Source organism: Heptranchias perlo, chromosome 2 (assembly GCF_035084215.1).
Source record: "Heptranchias perlo isolate sHepPer1 chromosome 2, sHepPer1.hap1, whole genome shotgun sequence".
Taxonomy (NCBI): domain Eukaryota; kingdom Metazoa; phylum Chordata; class Chondrichthyes; order Hexanchiformes; family Hexanchidae; genus Heptranchias; species Heptranchias perlo.
In genome coordinates this window covers 88688235-88711218 of record NC_090326.1, presented here as the reverse complement: position 1 = coordinate 88711218, position 22984 = coordinate 88688235, and the positions used below count along the sequence as shown (strand labels likewise).

Sequence of the window (22984 nt, the reverse complement as noted above, 5' to 3'; positions counted from 1 at the left end):
TACCTATGTTGTTCCTTATTGTATATACATCTTAAATTATTCCATATTATTTTAAGTCCATGCTCGAGAGAATGCTGTTTTAAATAGGTGGCAAGGTACTGCTATTGTACTATGTCATTCAAACTGCAGTAAGATTTTTCCAACTGCACTTTAGAGAAATAGCATACATGTGATTTTATTATTACGTAGGTGTATTATAACGAAACAAAAATTACTGAAATTGTTCATTTCCCTTCAACTTACCGTGTCTGTTGCATCTTCCTGATTCCACAAGTCTATTATTCTGATCACGGCAAGTCAAAGATTGATAGCGATATCCCCGCCCACACTCCTTGATATCTCCTTGGACCTTCATGCCAAGCATGGTCTCCATCTTTCCTTCAGGCAGAATACAGTCAGACAAGTTGCCTATAGGCTGGGCTGTGTATTTGTCGCAGGGACAGAACTGGGTCTCAATCAGAGGGAAAAGTTGAGTGTTCCTACACTTTTCTCTCTTCTTGCTTTTCCCTGATAGTAACAATGAAAAGATATATCAGTGTAGCAGAACATCAGGATGAAACCAACGTTCACAGCATCCAGCACAGCAGGGCACTCAGAAGGCAAACTTTTGATCTTGAATTTCAGATCTAGATCCTTTCACTGTATCACAGCTGAAGCTTAAAGTGAGTCACAGTTGTGCAGTGTCTCAGAGAAATATTGTATTGGGCCACATTGTGGTAGAATGCAGATATAATCCCCACCCTTCTAAGTTCCCAATCTTAGCCATGCTATTGTGATAAAGTGTGGAAGAGAAGCCAGACACTTGCCTACAGGGAGGAACTATATGAAGGAGAATTATCTCCCCAGCTTTTAGTAGATTGTTTCACGACAACATTTACAGAGGTCTGGAGTGGGCTGCCTGGCCATCTTTTTGACTAGAGATAGTCTGTGGTTTAGAAATGAGGAAGTATTTCCACCTCTGCAACATTATCAATCCCCATCCCCACTTCAGTTGAACCACTCACCCATACTTTTGTCACTTCTAGACCTGATTATTCCAATGCCATCCTTGCTGACCTCCCATCCTCCATAGATTCCAACCTGTCCAAAATTCTGCTGTCCATGTCCTATCCTGCATCAGGTCCTCACCCTCTCCTCTCCCAACACATTAAATTAAAAATCTTTATTTTTGTGGTTCAAAACTCTCTATGGTTTCACCCCACCCTATCTCTACAACTTCCTCCCATCTTTATATCCTTCCTGCACACTCTGGTCCTCTGACCCTGGCCTTTTATGCATCCCCTTCCCTTCACCCCACCATTGATGGCAGACCCATCATCTGCCTTGACCTTACTCTCTAGGACTCCCTCCCTAAACCCCTTCCACATTTTAATTTCTCTCTCCAGCTTTGATACCTTTCTCTGAATCCACATTTACAACTCAGTTTTCAGTCATCACTCCTAATTTCTCTCTCCAGGGCATTGGCATTTGTCCCCTTATCTATTTCTATTTGTCAAATACCTTGGGATTTATTTTATATTAATGCTGCTTTATAAATGAAGTTATTGATGTTGATGAGTAAATACCTATAGATAAATAGGATTTTTTTAAAGTAAGTCATGAGAATGGAGGATCTCCCTCTGAAATATCTCAAAATGGTGGTGTTGACTGGGATCATCAAGCAGGATAATATTGCTACAAGGGTTTGGGGTAGCAAGTCACAGAAAGGTCTGTTGTTGGAGTCATATGAATTAATAGCCCTGGCAATAGGGCAGTGAAATTCCCTGGCAATTTTTAAAAAAAAATAGTATGATCTCCTTAATAACAATGACTACACACCAAATCAGTTTAATTGTAAGAGAAGCACTCTGGGATGTCCTAAGAGCTGTGGTAAGGCATTATGTAAATGCAACTTCTTTTTCTTCCTTTATATGCTACCTTCGATTGTTAAATTAAACTCGAGAATTTGTAATAGCAAACATGGCAAAGCGCCAAATTGAATCTGTTCAAATTACACAGATCCACTTTTTTTTATGATTGGGTGGGAATCATAGATTTAATGAGACTCCATATCCTTGAGGTTGTAAAAGTACATCTGCAGACCCCTGGAGTCACAATAGTTTAAAAAATACCTGAAACTGTACTTTCAGGTATAGAGGTACAGACGAAAACTGTGAATGTTGGAAAACTGAAATAAAAACAAAAAATGATAGAAAGCCACAGCCTATTAGCGCCTGAAAAAGAAAAGACAGGTTAATATTTTAGTGGCCATACTTCTGCTGAAGCTATACCAATCTGAATCTACTTGGGCATAGGGGTTAAGCACTGCATTTTCAACTGAATTCTAGTCCAACAAGAGAAGTTGTCTGGCTTAGCTAATTCTTTTCAGAGGTTCCAGTCGATAACCTCTCTTTGAAGGCTCCAGATCAAAACCCCATGATTCGAAAAATACAGGCTGATAAATACATCCATCATGGTGATTGGGAATTTAAGTAAGTGTCTCTTAGGTTTCAAAGCAGCAGCCAAACATACATTTGAACAAATCACAGAATATTTGCATTTGAATTGAGTAGCTTGTCTCCTCCCTCAGACACTGACAGATTATTGCAATAAAATGTAACAAAATGAGCTGAAACATTCTTCTGCGAGTGAAGCTGGTTTTTAACCCCTTATGTACCACAATAGAATTAAAGAAGCCAATACCAATCTAAATATTACACAAAAGTGCTTAATTTTTGTCACAGCTACTGCATAGGTCTTAATTCACAGTTCTTGGAATAAATATTCAATATTGCCCTGGGTTTGTGTGTTATCATTATTATTTCAGTTCTTTAAAATAACGTCAAATGTACAGTGAGAGCAAAATGAATCTGAAAGGATGGATACCAAGAAAATTATTTAGAAGCACCTTTTTAATAAAAGCTGATTTGTCAAATATATTGCTTATATGGTGCTGTTTTGTGAAAGTTATTTAAAAGCTTGATGCAAAAGATGCTGTATCCAAAGCACAGTAAACAATTGTTTATGAAGCGTAAATCTGAAGGTTTATTATAAGGAATGGTCACAATTAAAAAAGTGACAAAAGAACTATGAATTAATGAATGCTGTTTCAGTAGGAAATGCTAGATATGGTGCCTGTCATAAATAACTATCAAATATTAAAATATCTAGTTTCTACTTCTCTATCATACAAGCATGTATAAAAATGTGAACAGGATGGAACAGATTCAAGTATGCAGATTTACTTTGTGGTACCAGAATGATGTGGGATGGTCACACAGAATGTTTGCTAAAAATATTCTATTTGTTTAGTCACTTACCGACAAGTGTCCTCCTTCTGGTCTGTACTGTACCGCAGTCACCACTGCAGGAAGAAAATTTGGACCAGTTGGTGAACTGGCAGTCATCCTGGCAGGGCAATTGACAGTGTTGAGTTAAAAGTGGCATTGTACCAGCCCATTTCAGGCAATTATTAATGTCCACTTGACCACCATCTTGCTTGCGACATGATATTGCTAAAAGCAGAAGAAATAGGATTGCATAAAATTAGTTGGTTTGTTTAAAATATTGACCTGATTGGTTGAAAAAAACAGGATTATTATTTTCTAGAGCTACATACCGTAAGAATTTGGTTTGAAATATCAAAACTTTTCTTTCTTACCTTTTTTGATGAATTAGAGAATGTGAACATCCGCAGAGTTATTCCATTCGCCAGCTGTAACTTTGGCGGAAGAGCCGCTGAAACTCAGGAAAAAACAGCATAAACATTGTTTCCATGGCCCTTCCGTCGAAGTTGCAGGGGGCGAGCGGGAGAACCCCTGTGGAACTATACCCCCACAGAAACTCATCGCACAGTGTTTATCAGAGCAAAGGATGTCATTGCTGAGGAATGGAATGCCTTTAATTTCAGGATCAGGCTAGCTTAAAACATTCCTAGGTTTGTTATAGCTTGCATTAGATGCAGAGTAAAGCTCCTCTATCTATGCCAACAATGTGCCTTAACTCAACCTCAGAAAAGAACACCAGTGTGACATCTCATTTCCCACACCAGACGTCCTTTTGGCCCTTCTGGGCAGGAAAGTTCCAGAAGAAACTACTAATAAAACTAAAAACTATGTGAATCTAGGATAGAATGTGAGACTGGATAAGAAGTTGGATAAAATAGATAGTACTTATGAGAGGTGGTACGTCAGACTGGGAGTGGGTGGCTGGGGAGGTATTGAGCGCAGTGCCGTTGGGACCAATGTTTGGATGTACGTTTTTTCTAATCTATGTAACTAACCTAGGTGCAGAAACCAACAAGAAGCTTGTTAACTTTAAACACTTAAAACAGAGAGAGCGGTAGGGACTTAGGATACAGTTAACGATTTACAGAAAATTTAAATTTGTTATGGAATTGGTCACACAAATAGCTATTGAAACTTAATACGGAGAAACGTAAATGATTGCACATTGGGTGAAAAATGGGTAAAATAGTATACATGAAAAGAATTGAATCAGCTAACGAAGATTTAGAAAAGAACCTGTAAGTGATAGTAGACTTGTCACTTTCAATGTCAAGATAATGTGGAGAAGCAATTGGAACATATAACCAGAACAGTGGTGTATAAGTCTACAGAGGTTATGTTGAGACTTTTATAATGTACTGGTCAATCCACACTTGGAGTACATGTACAGTGTGATCACCATGCATCAAAATGGACACACGTACATTAGGCAGTGTGCATAAAACGAGATTGATCCCGAGTCTAAAGGAGATGATCCATGAGGAAAGATTAGAGAAGCTTATGGTCTACAGTCAATGGGAGCCCTTTCCAAAGTATTAGATTGTGTTGATAAAGTGAACCCAGAATATTACTTTAAGGCTGTTCAGTGAAAAGTAAACTTAAAACTGATTTTTAAAAAAATTTAGTCAAAGGCTAAACAATTACACTGGGAATTTCCTCGGGGTTCTCCAGATTGTCTACCGTAATGGGGCAGTCAGGTAACAGAATGGGAGAGAGGTGGAGCAGGGATCGGAATGGGAGTCTCGTTATTTCATTAAAAGAGCTGGGGTTGGCTTGAAAAGGCATAGCAAGATCCAATAGGACAGAAGAGGGAGAGAGGCTGACCAGTGCTGTATAAATTATTTAAAACCGAGAGAAAAGAAAAACATTTGAAATCACAGGCAATGTCACAAGGGTGTGGATGCATTTGACATTGAACAGTCCATGAGGAATGTTTACGGGTGTCAGGGCATACTGATTTTAAATATATATTAATTGATCTCCTGTGGCATTGCTCACAGGTATTCTAGACCAATTTGAATTTTTCAGGTCAAGCAGGGCGAATGGGTGGAAGATAATGAAATCAATGTGGGTTGGTGAGAAGGGGGCAGAGGAGGGGGGAAGAAATGGAGGTGAGAGGAAAAGGAGCGAGAGAGGAGGGGAAGGAGAAGACAGAGGGGGTAATGTTGACTTTGGGCGATAGCGTAAAATGGGCGATATTGGATCAGCCCCCTGTTGTACATCTCTCCCGATAGTAGTGTGACTAAGATTAGCAATTCAATGGAGTGCTGCATCTTCCAAAATAATATTTTTTTATGAAGCCATTGTTTCATTTCTCACCCGTCTTTGAATTTGGGCTACTGATGCCATAGAACTTATTTACTGGCGAATGGATAAGCAGATCAAAATGTATTACTTTCGCTAGTTATTTCCCCTTAGTAGAACCCAATATCATTTGAAAATTAAAATCGGGTTACTTCTAATTGCTGATTGCTTGTCTGAGTGTTCCACTTGGGCTCGGTTCCAATTCTGAATATTTATATAATGACATCACCTTTTTTCTCCTTTACAATTCAATTCAGTCATTAAAGATTACACAAGTGTGCCCTTAAGCTATCGCACAGATCTAAAAAAAAATCACAGTCGCACCAAGAGATTTCCAAGCAGTCTGCCTGCGATAACGCTCACAGTAATGTTTAAAGCCAGTTGTAAAGAAATGTAGATTTGTGGGAATCAAAGAGCTTCACAGTGCAGGAAGCTGGGTGGTAAAAATCCCTCCCTGCTTGTAATTAAACAGGAAGTACATTTTCTTGGGATATAGATTAATAGCTTATACTCTCATGCAAACAGTGATCTTAGCAACCACGGTGAATGTATTTGTTTATGACAAGGGCAACACTGAAAATAACTTCTGATTCGTTGGGTCATGTTACATCACCTTACTATGTGTAAAAACTTCCAAATGATCCTGTTTGTTCCGGATTTCTCATGGGAAAATTTGATTTTAGTCGGTCTCCTTTGGCAAGGTTACCGATATTCAGACTGTTTTCATTTTTTCCTCCCCTTTTTACATTTTCTTTCCTATTTTCTTCCCGTTTTTTCCTCTCCCCTAATGCTGGGGTAAGGTTACATGGGTACTGGCCACCCTCCAGCACCTTGCACATTTTTCATGTGTACTCTTTGACAGTGAGCAACAAAGCTATTCAACTGTGAGGCCATCATATGTCAGTCCAATACTTTCCTCACCTAGTGTGAAGACACATATGCATTTTCTAGCAAAGATCACTATATAATAATTAGGAGTGGGAATCATAGAAATGATAGTAAAGAAAGAGGCCATCTGGCCCATCATGTTTGTGCTGGTGCTAGCTCTTCAACTGGTGCCTTCTACTCCCTACAAGCTAACTTAGAAACCAACAAAAACTGACAAAACAGCTTTAAAGCTGTTGATATCCTATTATGAGGATAACAATGGCAGTTTATTGACATTTTATGGTGGATAAAGCATGAGAGAAGTCAAACCCTGAACTGATAAAAGTATTGATTCTGATTTCAGCAGCAATGGAAGAGAAATAAAGATGCAAGCAAATAACGTTGTAGAGATTTTTTTTATTATTTATTGTTGGGATGTAAGTTGGGCCAGATTTATTGTCCATTCCTAGTTGCCTTGACAACTGATTATTTGCCAGGCACTTCAGAGGGTATTAAAAGTCAACTACATAATGTGGACTAGAGTCACATGTTGGTCAGATTGGGTAGAGGTGGCAGGTTCTGTTCTCTGAAGGACAGAAATTTCACAACTTGCGATGGTGGGAATTGAACTCAAGATCCTGGGTTGCTAGTCCTGTACCATAACCGCTACACCAAAATAAAAGAGAAGTAGCCAGAACAGATGTGAGGACGGAAGCTCAGCTCGGGATCAAGAAGTACACTGAGGTTCTACACCTCCTGACTTAGCTTGAGGTGTTGCTGGGAAGACTAACGGAATGAAGGCCAGAGGTTTCTAGGTGTTTGCAAAAGCCAAAGAAGATGGCTGCAGTTTTACTGACATTAAGCTGGAGGACATTTTGCCTCATCCACAACTTAGTGTCAGATAGGTAGTTGGACAGTGTAACAACAGCTGAGACCAGCTAACTCATTGTGGACTGATGATTAAGCCTAGGATCTTCTGCTTCATATACATTACATCCATTAAGCCACCATAGCAGCATTCTGCTCTTTTTTAAGCTGTTTGTTAAAATGACATTTCACTCTTGTTGCATACTAGGATCTGGACAAATGCATGATGAATTTGGTTTCAGATTTTAAGCTTGTATCACGATTGCTGTAAATTCTAGATAGAGGTAAATTTTTGCAATTGGCAAATTTTGCATTATGAGCCACACAATCTTCCATTTAGCATCCAATCAACATAAAACATTAAAATATATTTTACCCAAAAGTACTGCTGTATAGATATTTCTTGGCTATGTTTTGGCTTTATTGATATGCTATCAAATGATCAAATCAGATAATTCAGGAACATGTTATACTCTGATTTAGATTCAACATTTAAATGTAATTCTCAGATCAGAAATTCTATCTGGAAGTGAACAGAATATGATTTGATGTGTTGGAATGTTTTACTATTGTCTCAATTATGCTTGGAGAAGCAAAGCGTATGTTTGGAGTCAACTCTAATTGCCTTCAATGTGTAAGACAGTGGGTTTGCCAGAGGTAACACCTTTCTGTCATTTCACAAAATATGTGGACAACACGACAATTTATATAATCCAATTAAATATGCAACAAATGTACCTGCGAATGTCTCTACTCAACAACCCTGTTGAACAGATTGGATTTTCTAGCAAGGAATTTGCAAAATGTCTGGTGTGACTTCCTTACTGGTGCAGTGTCCTTAATTTAAGAAAATAAAATATTCCAAATTTGTTGATGCACTCCCTAATTTGATACATTTAGTAATTTCAATTCTGGAATTTAATAATAATTGAAAACTTTGAGATTAATTTTCTCTCTATCGAGCAAACAGAATTGGCAAAGATGTGTGGTTGTGAGTTCGCAGATCCATAAATTCACACGATTACAATGCGTCACAATTTACTTGGCATCCTTAGTGTCAAATGTGTATATGTTTAACATGTGACAAGATGGCCATTAAAAAAAGTAAACTAACCTCTGGTTTGAAGCCCAGGGCCACAGGTTTCATATGCTCCAGGGCTGTCTTGGCGGACATACCAAGGTACTAACTGACACCGGCGCCATTTGTGTGTTTTCCACCTATTAGAAAGAATACAGCATTAAGTTTCTGCACATAATTTTATTAAGAAAGCAGGAAAGAACTTGCATATCTCTTTTATACCATATTATCTTTTCTACCATATTTATATTTTCCACATTACTTCTCATAATGCATCCTCTCACAGGTGAAGGGCAGGACCATTCAGGTGTCTGACCTATGAGGAAAGACTGGAGAAAATTGGCCTTTTCAGCCTAGAAAGGATGTGATGTGGAGATGCCGGTGATGGACTGGGGTTGACAATTGTAAACAATTTTACAACACCTGACGAAGGGGGAAGCCTCCGAAAGCTTGTGAATTTAAAATAAAATTGCTGGACTATAACTTGGTGTTGTAAAATTGTTTACAATTAGAAAGGATGTGGCAGGCGTGATCTTACAATATTAGATTGTCAAGAGTATAGAAAAAGTTAACCCAAAAAATGTCTTTAAATTAAACTGCAGAAGTAGAATTGGGCAACATAGTAAAAGGTATTTTTAGGACTGATATCAGGAAATTCTTCTTCACACAAAGCACGATCAACAAGTGGAATAAGCTTCCAGATGGTGTAGTGGCGGCAAAAATCCTGGAAGCATTTAAGAAACAATTGGCTGCTACAATGGAGAGGGGTGAGTGTATTAGGATCTCTCTGGATGGATGAATCAAAATGAGCTTTCTTCATCTGCTTAAAAAAGCTGACTTGCCAAACAAGGATGCTCCAATCATGAAGGCACGGCTGCGATGGTCAGATCATATGGTACGAATGTCTGATGATCGAATACCAAAGAAGATCTTTTATGGCACACTGACAACTGGGAAGTGATTTCGTGGTCAGCAAAAGAGATATAAAGACTGCTTAATAGCCACACTGAAACAGTGCCAAATAGATGTCGATAAGTGGGAACAACTTGCTCAAGATAAGAAAGCATGGCAAAAAACCATCTATGAAGGCACCTCTTACTATCATAGAATCATAGAATGATGCAGAAGGAGGCCATTCAGCCTATCGTGCCTGTGCCAGCTCTTTGAAAGAGCTATCTGAATTAGTCCCATTCCCCTGCTCTTTCCCCATAACTCTGCAAATTTTTCCACTTCAAGTATTTATCCAGTTCCCTTTTGAAAGTTATTATTGAATCTGCTTCCACCACCCTTTCAGGCAGTGCACTGCAGATCATAACAACTCGCTGTGTAAAATGATTTCCTCATGTCGCCTCTGGTTCTTTTGCCAATTACCTTAAACCGGTTACCAACCCGCCTACCACTGGAAACAGTTTCTCCTTGTTTACTCCATCAAAACAATTCATGATTTTGAACACCTCTATCAAATCTCCCCTTAACCTTCTTTACTCTAAGGAGAACAACTCCAGTTTCTCCAGTCTCTCCACGTAACTGAAGTTTTTCATCCCTGCTACCATTAATACCATATAAATACAGTGGCTACAAGAGCAGGTCAGAGACTGGGTATTCTGCGGCGAGTGACTCACCTCCTGACTCCCCAAAGCCTTTCCACCATCTACAAGGCACAAATCAGGAGTGTGATGGAATACTCTCCACTTGCCTGGATGAGTGCAGCTTCAACAACACTCAAGAAGCTTGACACCATCCAGGACAAAGCAGCCCGCATGATTGGCACCCCATCCACCACCCTAAACATTCACTCCCTTCACCACCAGCGCACTGTGGCGGCAGTGTGTACCATCCACAGGATGCACTGCAGCAACTCGCCAAGGCTTCTTCGACAGAACCTCCCAAACCCGCGACCTCTACCACTTAGAAGGACAAGAGCAGCAGGCACATGGGAACAACACCACCTGCACGTTCCCCTCCAAGTCACACACCATCCCGACTTGGAAATATATCGCCGTTCCTTCATCGTCGCTGGGTCAAAATCCTGGAACTCCCTTCCTAACAGCACTGTGGGAGAACCTTCACCACATGGACTGCAGCGGTTCAAGAAGGCGGCTCACCACCACCTTCTCAAGGGCAATTAGGGATGGGCGATAAATGTCGGCCTTGCCAGCGTGCCCACATCCCATGAACGAATAATAAAAAAAAATTCTAGTAAATCTCCGCTGCACCCTCTCTAAGGCCTTGACATCCTTCCTAAAGTGTGGTGCCCAGAATTGCACACAATACTCCAGCTGGGGCCTAGCCAATGTTTTATAAAGGTTCAGCATAACTTCCTTGCTTTTGTACTCTATGCCTCTATTAATCAGGATCCCATATGCCTTTTTAACAGCCTCCTCAACTTGTCCTGCCACCTTCAAAGATTTGTGTACGTATATCCTCAGGTCTCCCTGTTCCCGTACCCCCTTTAAAATGAGGCCCGTCACACATTGTCGATGCTGAATGTAAACGCCTGCTGAGGACATCTCGCTTGAAAAATCAAGATTCCAACCAGGTGTATCCAGGATCTACTGTTCAACCTGCAGACGCTCATTCTAAGCAAAAATAGGTCTCATCAGTCACCAAAGACCTCACTGCAAAAATTGAGATGATATTCTGGCCGTCTTCTTTGATAGGACGAACGACGATAAATTATCCCGTGATCTAACAAGCACTACAAATCATAGACACCTTAGGTGACGTGGAGCTAATTAGCATTGTCTATTGTAACCACCAAGGAGTCTGTGGAAAGAAAAAGTCACAACTATTGGAATAGCTGCAGGACCTGAATCAGTGATGGAAGAGAAGGAATTAACAATCTTCTTTCTTCCCCACCCCATCTCGACTCCTTCCACCATATTAAGGTTAACGCTCTGACAGTCAGGATCCTATACATCAGGGCAGAATGTTATTCGTGAATAGTATTTTAGTACCCATATCATACCAATGCACTGTGACATGCATTGGTATGATATGGGTACTTGCTTTTGAATCAGTGTAGTACAATTTCACAGGAATATCAGGGAAGAGATGACCTCATGTGACTATAGTTTGTTTCCTGTGTGTGGAATGGAATGAAGATATGTTTCTTAAGAAGTTTGGTCTTCTTCCAAATTAGCTAAATCTCGACTCCACCTCCTAAGTAACAGTCAAATAGGAAATGTTGGTGTTGCAAACCGATAATTAAATCAATTCTATGGCTGACTTTTGCACTATTGTATGTCAATACTTCATTGCCAAAATCCCAAAGGGATTGATGCGAGAGTATGCAATTCCCATTGATGTGCTATTTTAACAGTGGTGTTAGTGCCTTCATTGAAATAAGACACAAAGAAACTTCAGAATCTCATGTGTTAATATCACACAGTGGGGTAGATTTTGACTTTGTGCGACAGTGTAAAATGGGTGATAGCGAATTGGCAGCCCGTTTTACATCTCGCCCAGATTTTTATTTCCATTGAGGTCACCTTGGGAGAGATGTAAAACGGGCTGCCAATTCGCTATCAATCAATTTACACTATCGCACAAAGTCAAAATCTAGTCTAGTGATTTTTCAACCCAAATGTGGCTCCTTCACCATGCTGCAGTTTTGTAAGATCAAGATTTCTTTACCGAAAGAGTGGTAAGAATGTGGAACTCGCTACCACAAGGAGTAGTTGAGGTGAATAGCATGGATGCATTTAGGGGGAAACTAGATAAGCATGATAAGCTGATAGGGTTGGATGAAGAGAGGTGGGAGGAGGTTCTTGTGGAACATGAACACCAGCATAGACCAGTTGGGCCGAATGTCCTGTTTCTGTGCTGTAGACTCGATATACTTCTATATAATCACTGTGCACAACTACAAACAACAAGCTCATTAACCAATTTAATTTTGTTTTTTATAGAACGGTCTTCTCACTCAATGGTCCAGGTCCCCTATGATCTGGAAGCTGTACTTTTCTATCATCTATTTTCAAAGAGGTATGAACCCAAAGAATTATGAATTACCCCACGCAGTAATCCGCATACTAGATTTAACATAGTCTTGATCTATGCTATTAAACTCTCTTTCAAATAGAGGATATGATCATTTACATACTAACGCAACTAATATATTTATTTAGAATTAATTAGTAATAAGAAGAACACAGATTTGTACATTATATAAACATGCATATAATAAGTTCTAATGGGTCAATTACCCTTCTTAAGAACATCCTCTGATCAATATGAGTTTAAATTGTATAAACATAACCTGGTTTCTGGCATAGTGAATTCAATTAGATTTATCTTGTACAACTTCCTATATCAGTGCATCATATTTTAATGTATCATATCCCTCAATCAGGAAGCAAAACAGAAAGAACTCTGAGCTTGTCTTTTGTCTTTAAGTAGGACTGATGCTTTTCATAGCACAAACAAAACAAATAAACATATGTTTGTACTGGGAACTAAAGAAGTGATTTGTCGTTTCGGTGCTAGATAGCATTTAAACAGCATTTAAACAAGATAGATAGCCAGCCATAGATGACTGTATCGGTGTTGCTTCCTGCTCTCGCCCCGAACTGGAAAATTTCATCAACTTTGCTTCCAATATCCACATGGTCCATCTCCAACTCTTCCCTTCCCTTCCTCGACTTCTCTACCTCCATTTCTGGATAGGCTGTCAACCAATATCTATTATAAGCCCACCGACTCCCACAGCTACCTTGATTACTTCCTCCCATCCCGCTTCCTATAAGGACTCTATTCCCTTCTCCCAGTTTCTCCATCTCCATCACATCTGTTCTGATGATGCCACCTTCCACACCAGTGCTTCTGATATGTCTTCCTTTTTCCTCAACCGAAAATTCCCCTCTACTGTAGTTGACAAGGCCCTCGACCATGTCCGTTCTATTTCCCGCACTCCTGCTCTCACCCCTTCCCTTCCCTCCCAGAACCATGATAGGGTCCCCCTTGTCCTCACCTTCCACCCCACCAGCCTCCACATTCAACGTATCATCCTCTGCCATTTCCTCGACCTCCAGTGCGATTCCACCACCAAAAACATCTTCCGCTCCCCTCCCCTTTCAGCATTCCAAAGGGACCACTACCTCCGCGACACCCTGGTCCACTCTTCCATCACCCCAACACTCACCCTCCTCCCAACAGAACCTTCCCATGTGAGCGTAGGAGATGCAACACCTGCCCTTTCACCTCCACCCTTCCCACCGCCCAGGGTCCCAAACACTCCTACCAGGTGAAACAGCGGTTTCATAGAATCATAGAAAGTTATGGCACAGAAGGAGGCCATTCGGCCCATCGTGTCCATGCCAGCCGAAAAACAGCTATCCAGCTTAATCCCACTTTCCAGCCCTGTAGGTTATGTCACTTCAAGTGCACATCCAATTACTTTTTAAATGAGTTGAGGGTTTCTGCCTCTACCACCCTTTCAGGCAGTGAGTTCCAGACCCCCACCACCCTCTGGGTGAAAAAAATTCTCCTCAGCTCCCCTCTAATTCTTCTACCAATTACTTTTAATCTATGCCCCCGGTCACTGACCCCTCTGCTAAGGAAAATAGGTTCTCCCTATCCACTCTATCTAGTCCCATCATAATTTTACATACTTCAATTAAATCTCCCCTCAGCCTCCTTTGTTCCAAAGAAAACAACCCCAGCCTATCCAATCTTTTCTCATAGCTAAAATTCTCCAGTCCTGGCAACATCCTCGTAAATCTCCACTGTACCCTCTCTAGTGCAATCACATCTTTCCTGTAATGTGGTGACCAGAACTGTACACAGTACTCAAGCTGTGGCCTAACCAATGTTTTATACAGTTCTAGCATAACCTCCCTGCTCTTATATTCTATGCCTTGGCTAATAAAGAAGAGTATCCTGTATACCTTATCTACCTGTCCTGTTACCTTCAGGGATCTGTGGACATGCACTCCTAGGTCCCTTAGTTCCTCTACACCTCTCACTATCCTCCCATTTATTGTGTATTCCCTTGCCTTGTTTGCCCTCCCCAAATGCATTACCTCACACTTCTCTGGATTGAATTCCATTTGCCACTTTTCTGCCCACCTGACCAGTCCATTGATATCTTCCTGCAGTCTACAGCTTTCCTCCTTACTATCAACCACATGGACAAATTTTGTACTTCTTTCAATTTAGTATACTGTATTCGCTGCTCACCATGCAGTCTCCTCTACAGTGGGAAGACCAAACGCAGATTGGATGATCACTTTGCTGAACATCTCCTCTCTGTCCGCAGGCGTGACCCTGACCTGTCGGTCGCTTGCCATTTTAATTCTCCGTCCCATTCGCACTCTGTCCTCGGCCTTTTACACTGTTCCAATGAAGCTTAACGTAAGCTTGAGGAACAGCATCTCCTCTTTCGTTTAAGCAATTTACAACCTTCCGGATTCAACAATGATTTCAATAACTTCAGATCATAATCATTGCTGCCATTTTTTCGGTCAGCTAATGCTGGTAATGGTTCTGATGTTGCCATTTACTGTTGGTCTAGACCCATCTTTTGTTTCTTTACTTGTCCCACTATCACCCTCCTTGCCTTGTACCATCATCCCTTTTGTCATTTAATCACTCGTGCCCACTACCCTATCACAGACCTTCCCTTTTGTTCTTTCCTCCCCACCACTTTCTCTGACTCTGTACTTGCTTAAAAACTTTAACTCTTTAACATCTTCCAGTTCTGACGAAAGGTCTTCGACCTAAACGTTAACTCTGTTTCTTTCTCCATAGATGCCACCTCATTTGCTGAGCTTTTCCAGCTTTTTCTGTTTTTATTTCAGATTTCCAGCATCCACAGTATTTTGCTTTTGATTTAGATAGCCAGTTTATTAAGTTTTACAGATGGAAAAGAAAATCAGAATTAGAAGCCAGCCAAGGTTTTGACCTTGGAATTAGTTGTGACATATACATGGATTCATCTTTCACGGGGGACTGATAAATGCTTTTGGTCATAAAATCACTTTGACAGCAGTACTCCATTAATCTCAAGTGGATGGTCCTAAAAGTGGCCAGTCTCTTCCACCTGTGACTGGCATGCCCTCCCTTCTTGTTCACAATGCTAACTCCTTACTTTATCATTCAGGTAACTGACACATTAGTGCCAGGGGTTTCATTATATTTCACATAGAAAATAGCCAGAAACAAGAAAGAGCACTGTACTTCTAACATAGAAACATAGACACAGAAAATAGGAGCAGGAGTAGGCCATTCAGCCCTTCGAGCCTGCTCCGCCATTCAATATGATCATGGCCGATCCTCTACCTCAATACCACATTCCCGCTCTCTCCCCATAGCCCTTGATGCCTTTTGTGTCTAGAAATCTATCTAGCGCCTTCTTAAATATATTCAGTGACTTGGCCTCCACAGCCTTCTGTGGTAGAGAATTCCACAGGTTCACCACCCTCTGAGTGAAGAAATTTCTCCTCATCTCAGTCCTAAATATCCTACTCTGAATCCTGAGATTGTGACCCTTGTTCTGGACCCCCCAGCCAGGAGAAACATCCTCCCTGCATCCAGTCTGTCTAGCCCTGTCAGAATTTTATATGTTTCAATGAGATCCCCTCTAATTCTTCTAAACTCAAGTGAATGCAGGCCGAGTCGACCCAATCTCTCCTCATACGACAGTCCTGCCATCCCAGGAATCAGTCTGGTGAACCTTCGCTGCACTCCCTCTATGGCAAATATATCCTTTCTTAGGTAAGGAGTCCAAAACTGCACACAATACTCCAGGTATGGTCTCACCAAGGCCCTGTATAACTGCAGTAAGACATCTTTGCTCCTGTACTCAAATCCTCTTGCAGCTCAAAATTGGGCATCCAAGAGGTGCTGTGGGCCATCAGCAGCAGCAGATTTGTATTCCAGCACAACCTGTAACCTCATGGCCCGGCATATTCCTCACTCTACCATTATCAACAAGCCAGGGGATCAACCCTGGTTCAATTAGAAGTGTAGAAGAGCATGCCAGGAGCAGCACCAGGAGTACCTAAAAATGAGGTGCCAACCTGGTGAAGCTACAACACAGGGCTACATGTATGCTAAACAGCGGAAGCAACATGCTATAGACAGAGCTAAGCGATTCCACAACCAACGGATCAGATCAAAGCTCTGCAGTCCTGCCACACCGAGTCGTGATCAGTGGTGGATAATTAAAAACCTAACGGGAGGAGGAGGCTCTGTAAACATCCCCATCCTCAATAATGGCGGAGTCCAGCATGTGAGTGCAAAAGACAAGGCTGAAGCGTTTGCAACCATCTTCAGCCAGAAGTGCTGAGTGGATGATCCATCTCAGCCTCCTCCTGATATCCCCACCATCACAGAAGCCAGTCTTCAGCCAATTTGATTCACTCCACGTGATATCAAGAAACGGCTGAATGCACTGGATACTGCAAAGGCTATGGGCCCCGACAACATCCCAGCTGTAGTGCTGAAGGCTTGTGCTCCAGAACTAGCCACACCTCTAGCCAAACTGTTCCAGTATAGCTACAACACTGGCATCTACCCGACAATGTGGAAAATTGCCCAGGTATGTCCTGTCCACAAAAAGCAGGACAAATCCAATCCGGCCAATTACCACCCCATCAGCCTACTCTCAACCATCAGCAAAGTGATGGAAGGTGTCGTTGACAGTGCTATCAAGTGGCACTGACTCACCAATAACCTGTTCACCGTTGCTCAGTTTGGGTTCCGCCAGGACCACTCGGCTCCAGACCTCATTACAGCCTTGGTCCAATCATGGACAAAAGAGCCGAATTCCAGAGGCGAGGTGAGAGTGACTGCCCTTGGCATCAAAGCAGTATTTGACCGAGTGCAGCACCAAGGAGCCCTAGTAAAATTGAAGTCAATGGGAATCAGGGGGAAAACTCTCCAGTGGCTGGAGTCATACCTAGCACAAAGGAAGATGGCAGTGGTTGTTGGAGGCCAATCATCTCAGCCCCAGGACATTGCTGCAGGAGTTCCTCAGGGCAGTGTCCTAGGCCCAACCATCTTCAGCTGTTCCATCAATGACCTTCCCTACATCATAAGGTCAGAAATGGGGATGTTCGCTGATGATTGCACAGTGTTCAGTTCCATTCGCAACCCCTCAGATAATGAAGCAGTCCGTGCCCAGCACATGCAGCAAGACCTGGACAATATCCGGGCTTTGGCTAATAAGTGGCAAGTAACTTTCGCGCCAGGCAAGTACCAGGCAATGACCATCTCCAACAAGGGAGAGTCTAACCACCTCCCCTTGACATTCAATGGTATCACCATCGCTGAATCCCCCACCATCAACATCCTGGGGGTCACCATTGACCAGAAACTTAACTGGACCAGCCACATAAATACTCTGGCTACAAGAGCAGGTCAGAGGCTGGGTATTCTGCGGCGAGTGACTCACCTCCTGACTCCCCAAAGCCTTTCAACCATCTACAAGGCACAGGTCAGGAGTGTGATGGAATATTCTCCATTTGCCTGGATGAATGCAGCTCCAACAACACTCTCGAAGCTCGACACCATCCAGGACAAAGCAGCCCGCTTGATTGGCACCCCATCCACCACTCTAAACATTCACTCCCTTCACCACCGGCGCACCGTGGCTGCAGTGCGTACTATCCACAGGATGCAATGCAGCAACTCACCAAGGCTTCTTCGACAGCACCTCCCAACCCGCGACCTCTACCACCTAGAAGGACAAGAGCAGCAGACACATGCATGTTCCCCTCCAAGTCACACACAATCCAGAATTGGAAATATATCGCCGTACCTTCATCGTCGCTGGGTCAAAATTCTGGAACTCCCTACCCAGCAGCACAATGGGAGAACCTTCACCACATGGACTGCAGCGGTTCAAGAAGGCAGCTCACCACCACCTTCTCAAGGGCAATTAGGGATGGGCAAAAAATGCTAGCCTTGCCAGCGACGTCCACATCCCATGAACTAATAAAAAAAAAGTCAGGGGACAAGTAGCAGAATGGATAGCAAGCTGGCTCCAAAACAGAAAACAGAATGTAGGGATTAAACTGACAGGCAAAAGGTGGGAGTGATGTTCCACAAGGATCGGTGCTGGGACCACTGTTGTTCACAATTTACATAAATGATTTGGACTTGGGAATTGGAAGTACAATTTCAAAATTTGCCACCAAATTGGGAGGTATAGTTAATACTGAGGAAGACTGCAATAAAATATAGGAAGATGTTAACAAACTTGCAGAATGGGCGTGTAATTGGCAAATGAATTTCAATGTAGATAAGTTTGAGGTACTGCATTTTGGTAGGAAGAATAAGGGGGCCACATACTGCTTGGATAATAAGAGTCTAAATGGGGTAGAGGAGCAGAAGGATCTGGGGGTACAGATACACAAATTGCTGAAAATAGCAACGGCCATAAAAAAAGCACTGGGGTTCCTTTCCAGAGGGATAGAATTGAAAAGCAGAGAAGTTATGTTAAACTTGTATTGAAGCTTGGTTAGACTACAATTGGAGTACTGTGAACAGCTCTAGTCTCCATATTATAAAAAGGATATTGAGGCACTGGAGAAAGTCCAAAAAAGATTTACTATAATGATACCAGAACTGAGAGGTTATACCTATCAGGAAAGATTGAACAGGCTGGGGCTCTTTTCTCTAGACAAGAGAAGACTTAGGGGTGACCTGATAAAGGTCTTTAGGATTATGAAAGGGTTTGATAGGGTAGACATTGGGAAGATGTTTCCACTTGCAGGGGAGACCAGAACTAGGGGCCATAAATATAAGATAGTCACTAATAAATCCAATATGGAATTCAGGAGAAACTTCTTTACCCAGAGAGTGGTTAGAACTTGCAGCTTGCTACCACAAGGAGTGGTTGAGGCGACTAGCATAGATACATTTAATGGGTAGCTTGTTAAACACATGAGGAAGAAAGGAATAGAAGGATATGCTGATAGGGTTAGATGAAGTAAGGAGGGAGAAGCCTCGTGTGGAGCATAAACACTGACATGGACCTGTTGGGTCAAATGGCCTGATTCTGTGCTGTACATCCTATCGAACAATGAGAAGCCGGAATGTTTGCCGATTTTTTCTCTCCTCTGCTTGTGAGTCTTGGGACCAATGGCTGTGTACCCACTGGGCTGAGGTCAGCTCTGACTAGGGTTCAAAAATGGGACCTTCTTGGTCCTTGCTACCTTTTTATGTAGAGAATGGGAAAGCTTGGAATATTTGTAAAATGTTAACTTTTTAATGAAAACCACATTAGGAAGTTGTATAAATTGATCAAAATGCGAGTCAGACCTGGTTAGATTATATTCCACCTGTTGGACATTTTTTACCTGTAATTACTACAGACATGAGGGGTCTCGCAGTCCTTCTCCTCAAAGAGTGTGTCAGGACAATCACGCCCTCCATTTGATGGGAATTGAATGATGACACGATGACGGGATTGTTTTGCTACAGTGTCATCTCCTGCAAGTAATGAAATATTGCAATGGTTAATAAACGAGAAATTGATTGCATGCAGCATGAGTAGTAATCAGACACCTACTTGTAGACTGCCATTTTCCACTTGTTAATTTTAGGACTTTGCACTTCCAGTGCAGAGCTTTGTTCAAAAGGAGCATATATGAAAGATTTTGCCATAATAGATAGGGAAAAACTGTTTCCACTGGCAGGAGGATTGGTAACCAGAGGACACAGATTTAAGATAATTGGCAAAAGAACCAAGGGTGAGATGAAGAGAATTTTTTTTATTCAGCGAGTTGTTATAATCTGGAATGCACTACCTGAAAGGGTGGTGGAAGAAGATTCAATATTAACTTTCAAAAGGAAATTGAATATATACTTGAAAAGGAAAAATTTGCAGGGGCTATGGGAAAGAGCAGGGGAGTGGGACTAATTAATAGACTGAACGTCATGGGCTGCATCCCCACCTTTCAAAGAATCGGCACAGTCACAATGGGCCGATTGGCCTTTTGCTGTGTTGTATTATTCTATGATATTGGGGAATTTGAGGCAAAGATCAGTGTGCCCCACAGAATTCTCCATCCATTAATTTTAATGAATGGAAAAATGTGATGGGCACACTGACCTCTGCACTTGATTTGTGCTGTCATTGTGTGAAACTCTGATATGCGAGTGCTAATTTGTAAAATTTACCCTAGTCCCTATAAAGAAGTAGTAACATTTGTCAGTGGTGCGAATAAAACTACTCAGCTAATAAATCAATACAAAAATCAGAACGTAATCATTCAGCCAACTAATTAACATTAACCTTGCACTATAGATGAAGTCAAAACAAATCTGAGAGCCCAGGAAATTATATTGTGTACATTAAATTAAGGAAAAAGCAAAATTTTGATCCAGTTTGGATAATTAAGATAGCCTATGTCTTTAGTAAAAAAATGCTATGCACGTGTGAAAATACAGATGATTCTGAAATCTGGTGATCCCAGTGGAGAGCCACACTCACGGGAGTGCGCCTTGGGAAATGGTGGGGAAGCAGCCTGTGGTGTTCAGTCTATTAGTAATTTTAATGGATGGAAAATCATGGCTGCATACCCAAGGTTTCCCGAGATGCGCTCCTTGCTAGCACTGGATCACAGAATCACCGCTAATGTTACTTTATTCTTTTAATCCCATGGCAAGAATAGGTCCAAAGAATTTATGTATTTCAATCCACCTTTGGATTTTTTCTAGTAAATTTTATTACCAGTATGGGATCTTCCATGATGGGAATGCGGGTTGGAAAACTAGGTTCAGAACTCAGTGCACTTGATTCATGGCGTTCCCAATTTTCTTGTGATGCACATTTTAATGAGAAGAATATTGAGCACGCTGCAAATCGTGTGCACTGACCTTGGTATTTGAATCTCTGATCTACGCTCCATTGAGCAAGACTCTGTGCTGGGAGCCTCACCTCACAAAGTGTACCCTGTAGTGTCAGCAGCTGGAAAGGAAGAACGTGTATATGTGTGTATGTATTTATATATATATATCGGTAGATTTTTGTCTTCACCACATGGGTGCTAATCAGGTGGAGCTGATCACCTTCAGCAATTTGACTGATTGTCATCTCATTGAAATCAATGGAATGAAAAGCAGGTGGGTTCAGCAGCCTGATCCATTCTGCCAGATTACCAGCCAGGCACTGGACAAAAATCTACCGAGGGGTGGAAATTGATTAAGGCCCATTTTTGAGTCCATAACCAACAGTGCACTGACAGCAAGCACCCCAACCAGGAGGCCCAGAAACACCCTGAAATTGTCCCTCGTACCTTATTTGCTTAATTTGGGAGAACTCCCGGCGCCTGTGGTATCTCTCCAGTCAGCTCGCCCTTTTCCAAAGATGAATGCATGTCCAGGAAAGTTGGGGGGAGGGGAGCAGGAGATGGAGCAGGCAAAGGCTGGGGATGATCGCGAGTGCTGTGGAGTCGGGGGAGCACTCCTGATCCTCCTGACTCCACGGTAGCGATTTCTGATTTATTTTTTAAAACATAAACTTACATTTCCTTGGTGGCCACAGGGGCCGCTGAAAAATTATTAGCGGAGTAGGCCAGGCACCTGCTCCGCTGCTCGCCAACCAACCAATATAGAAGGGGCCTATCGCCTAATTTAGGCGGCCACTAGGGTCACCAGAAAAATGACCCGACCCAATATCAAGTCTGATGTTTTTCAGGCGTCCTTTGTGTGCAGGATGTTGGTCCCCAAAATTGGCTCTCGTGCCTTTTTACACCCGTCAAGCAGGCGCAAAGACGTCCAATTTCTACTCCATTATTCGCAGAATCCCAAACACTTGAATAATTTTCAGGCAGACACAAGTGAAATAAAATAGGGAACATGAAGAAAAGTATGAAAGAGCTGAAGAGACTACATAAGGTGTAGAACAGCAAAAAATATCAAAGTAGACACTAATATAAAATGCTATTTAGGTCACACATGTTTACAATGAACAGAAAGGAGTTAGCAGTTGTGGGATTGGTGGCACAAGTTTAAAATTTCAACTGATTTGAATAGGATAAAAAAACATATCCAGTTCTTTAAAATAGGAACATTTAATCATGCTGTCAGCATATGAAAAGATGATTTGGTTGCTGAAGCCCATCATGTATAAGGTGGAAAAGGTCTGTGACTCATTTAGTGCCAGCTTTATAATGCAAAAAATGTAGTGATGCTGTCGTGAGAAACGATACGTGCAGTCTAATATGATGAAAGCTCTGTTTTATGCATGCTTCTTTTGGAGAATGAAAAGTCAATCACCCATACAAGAACAAATTATAGAAAGACCAGTCATATGAGATAAATGATCATCAAAGGATACAGCTCAGGACACACGAAGGGAAAATCAAGAGAACGATTTAAGGTTTGAAATTCTTTTACATTTGTACAATACGTTGAAGACATTTTTTAAATCAAAGCAGTTCTGGAAAATTAAAACTCAGTGGCATAATTCCAGTAAATACAGAAGGCAGGCCATTACTTCTTTATTTATATATTTTTATATATAAAGAATACATATAAATCCACAATATGAATAAATAATTAATAGTCTTCCTTCTGTACTTACTCGAATTATGACAGAGTTTTCATATAAAGATTAAAAAATTACAAATTTCTGCTGCAGACATGGATC

At 41.5% G+C, this 22984-nt stretch overlaps 1 protein-coding gene across 2 annotated transcripts in view; it reads right to left on the bottom strand.

Annotated features, from left to right (window-relative positions):
* Positions 1-22984, bottom strand: part of LOC137341081 (thrombospondin type-1 domain-containing protein 7A-like) — a 368227-nt gene that overhangs the window by 70732 nt on the left and 274511 nt on the right. For both annotated transcript variants that reach the window (XM_068003999.1, XM_068003992.1), the window contains 4 exons: positions 19689-19821; positions 8419-8522; positions 3300-3494; positions 244-507 (listed from right to left, as the gene is read on the bottom strand). In XM_068003999.1, the coding sequence (XP_067860100.1) occupies positions 244-507; positions 3300-3494; positions 8419-8522; positions 19689-19821 (696 nt within the window). The remainder of the gene's footprint in view (positions 1-243; positions 508-3299; positions 3495-8418; positions 8523-19688; positions 19822-22984) is intronic.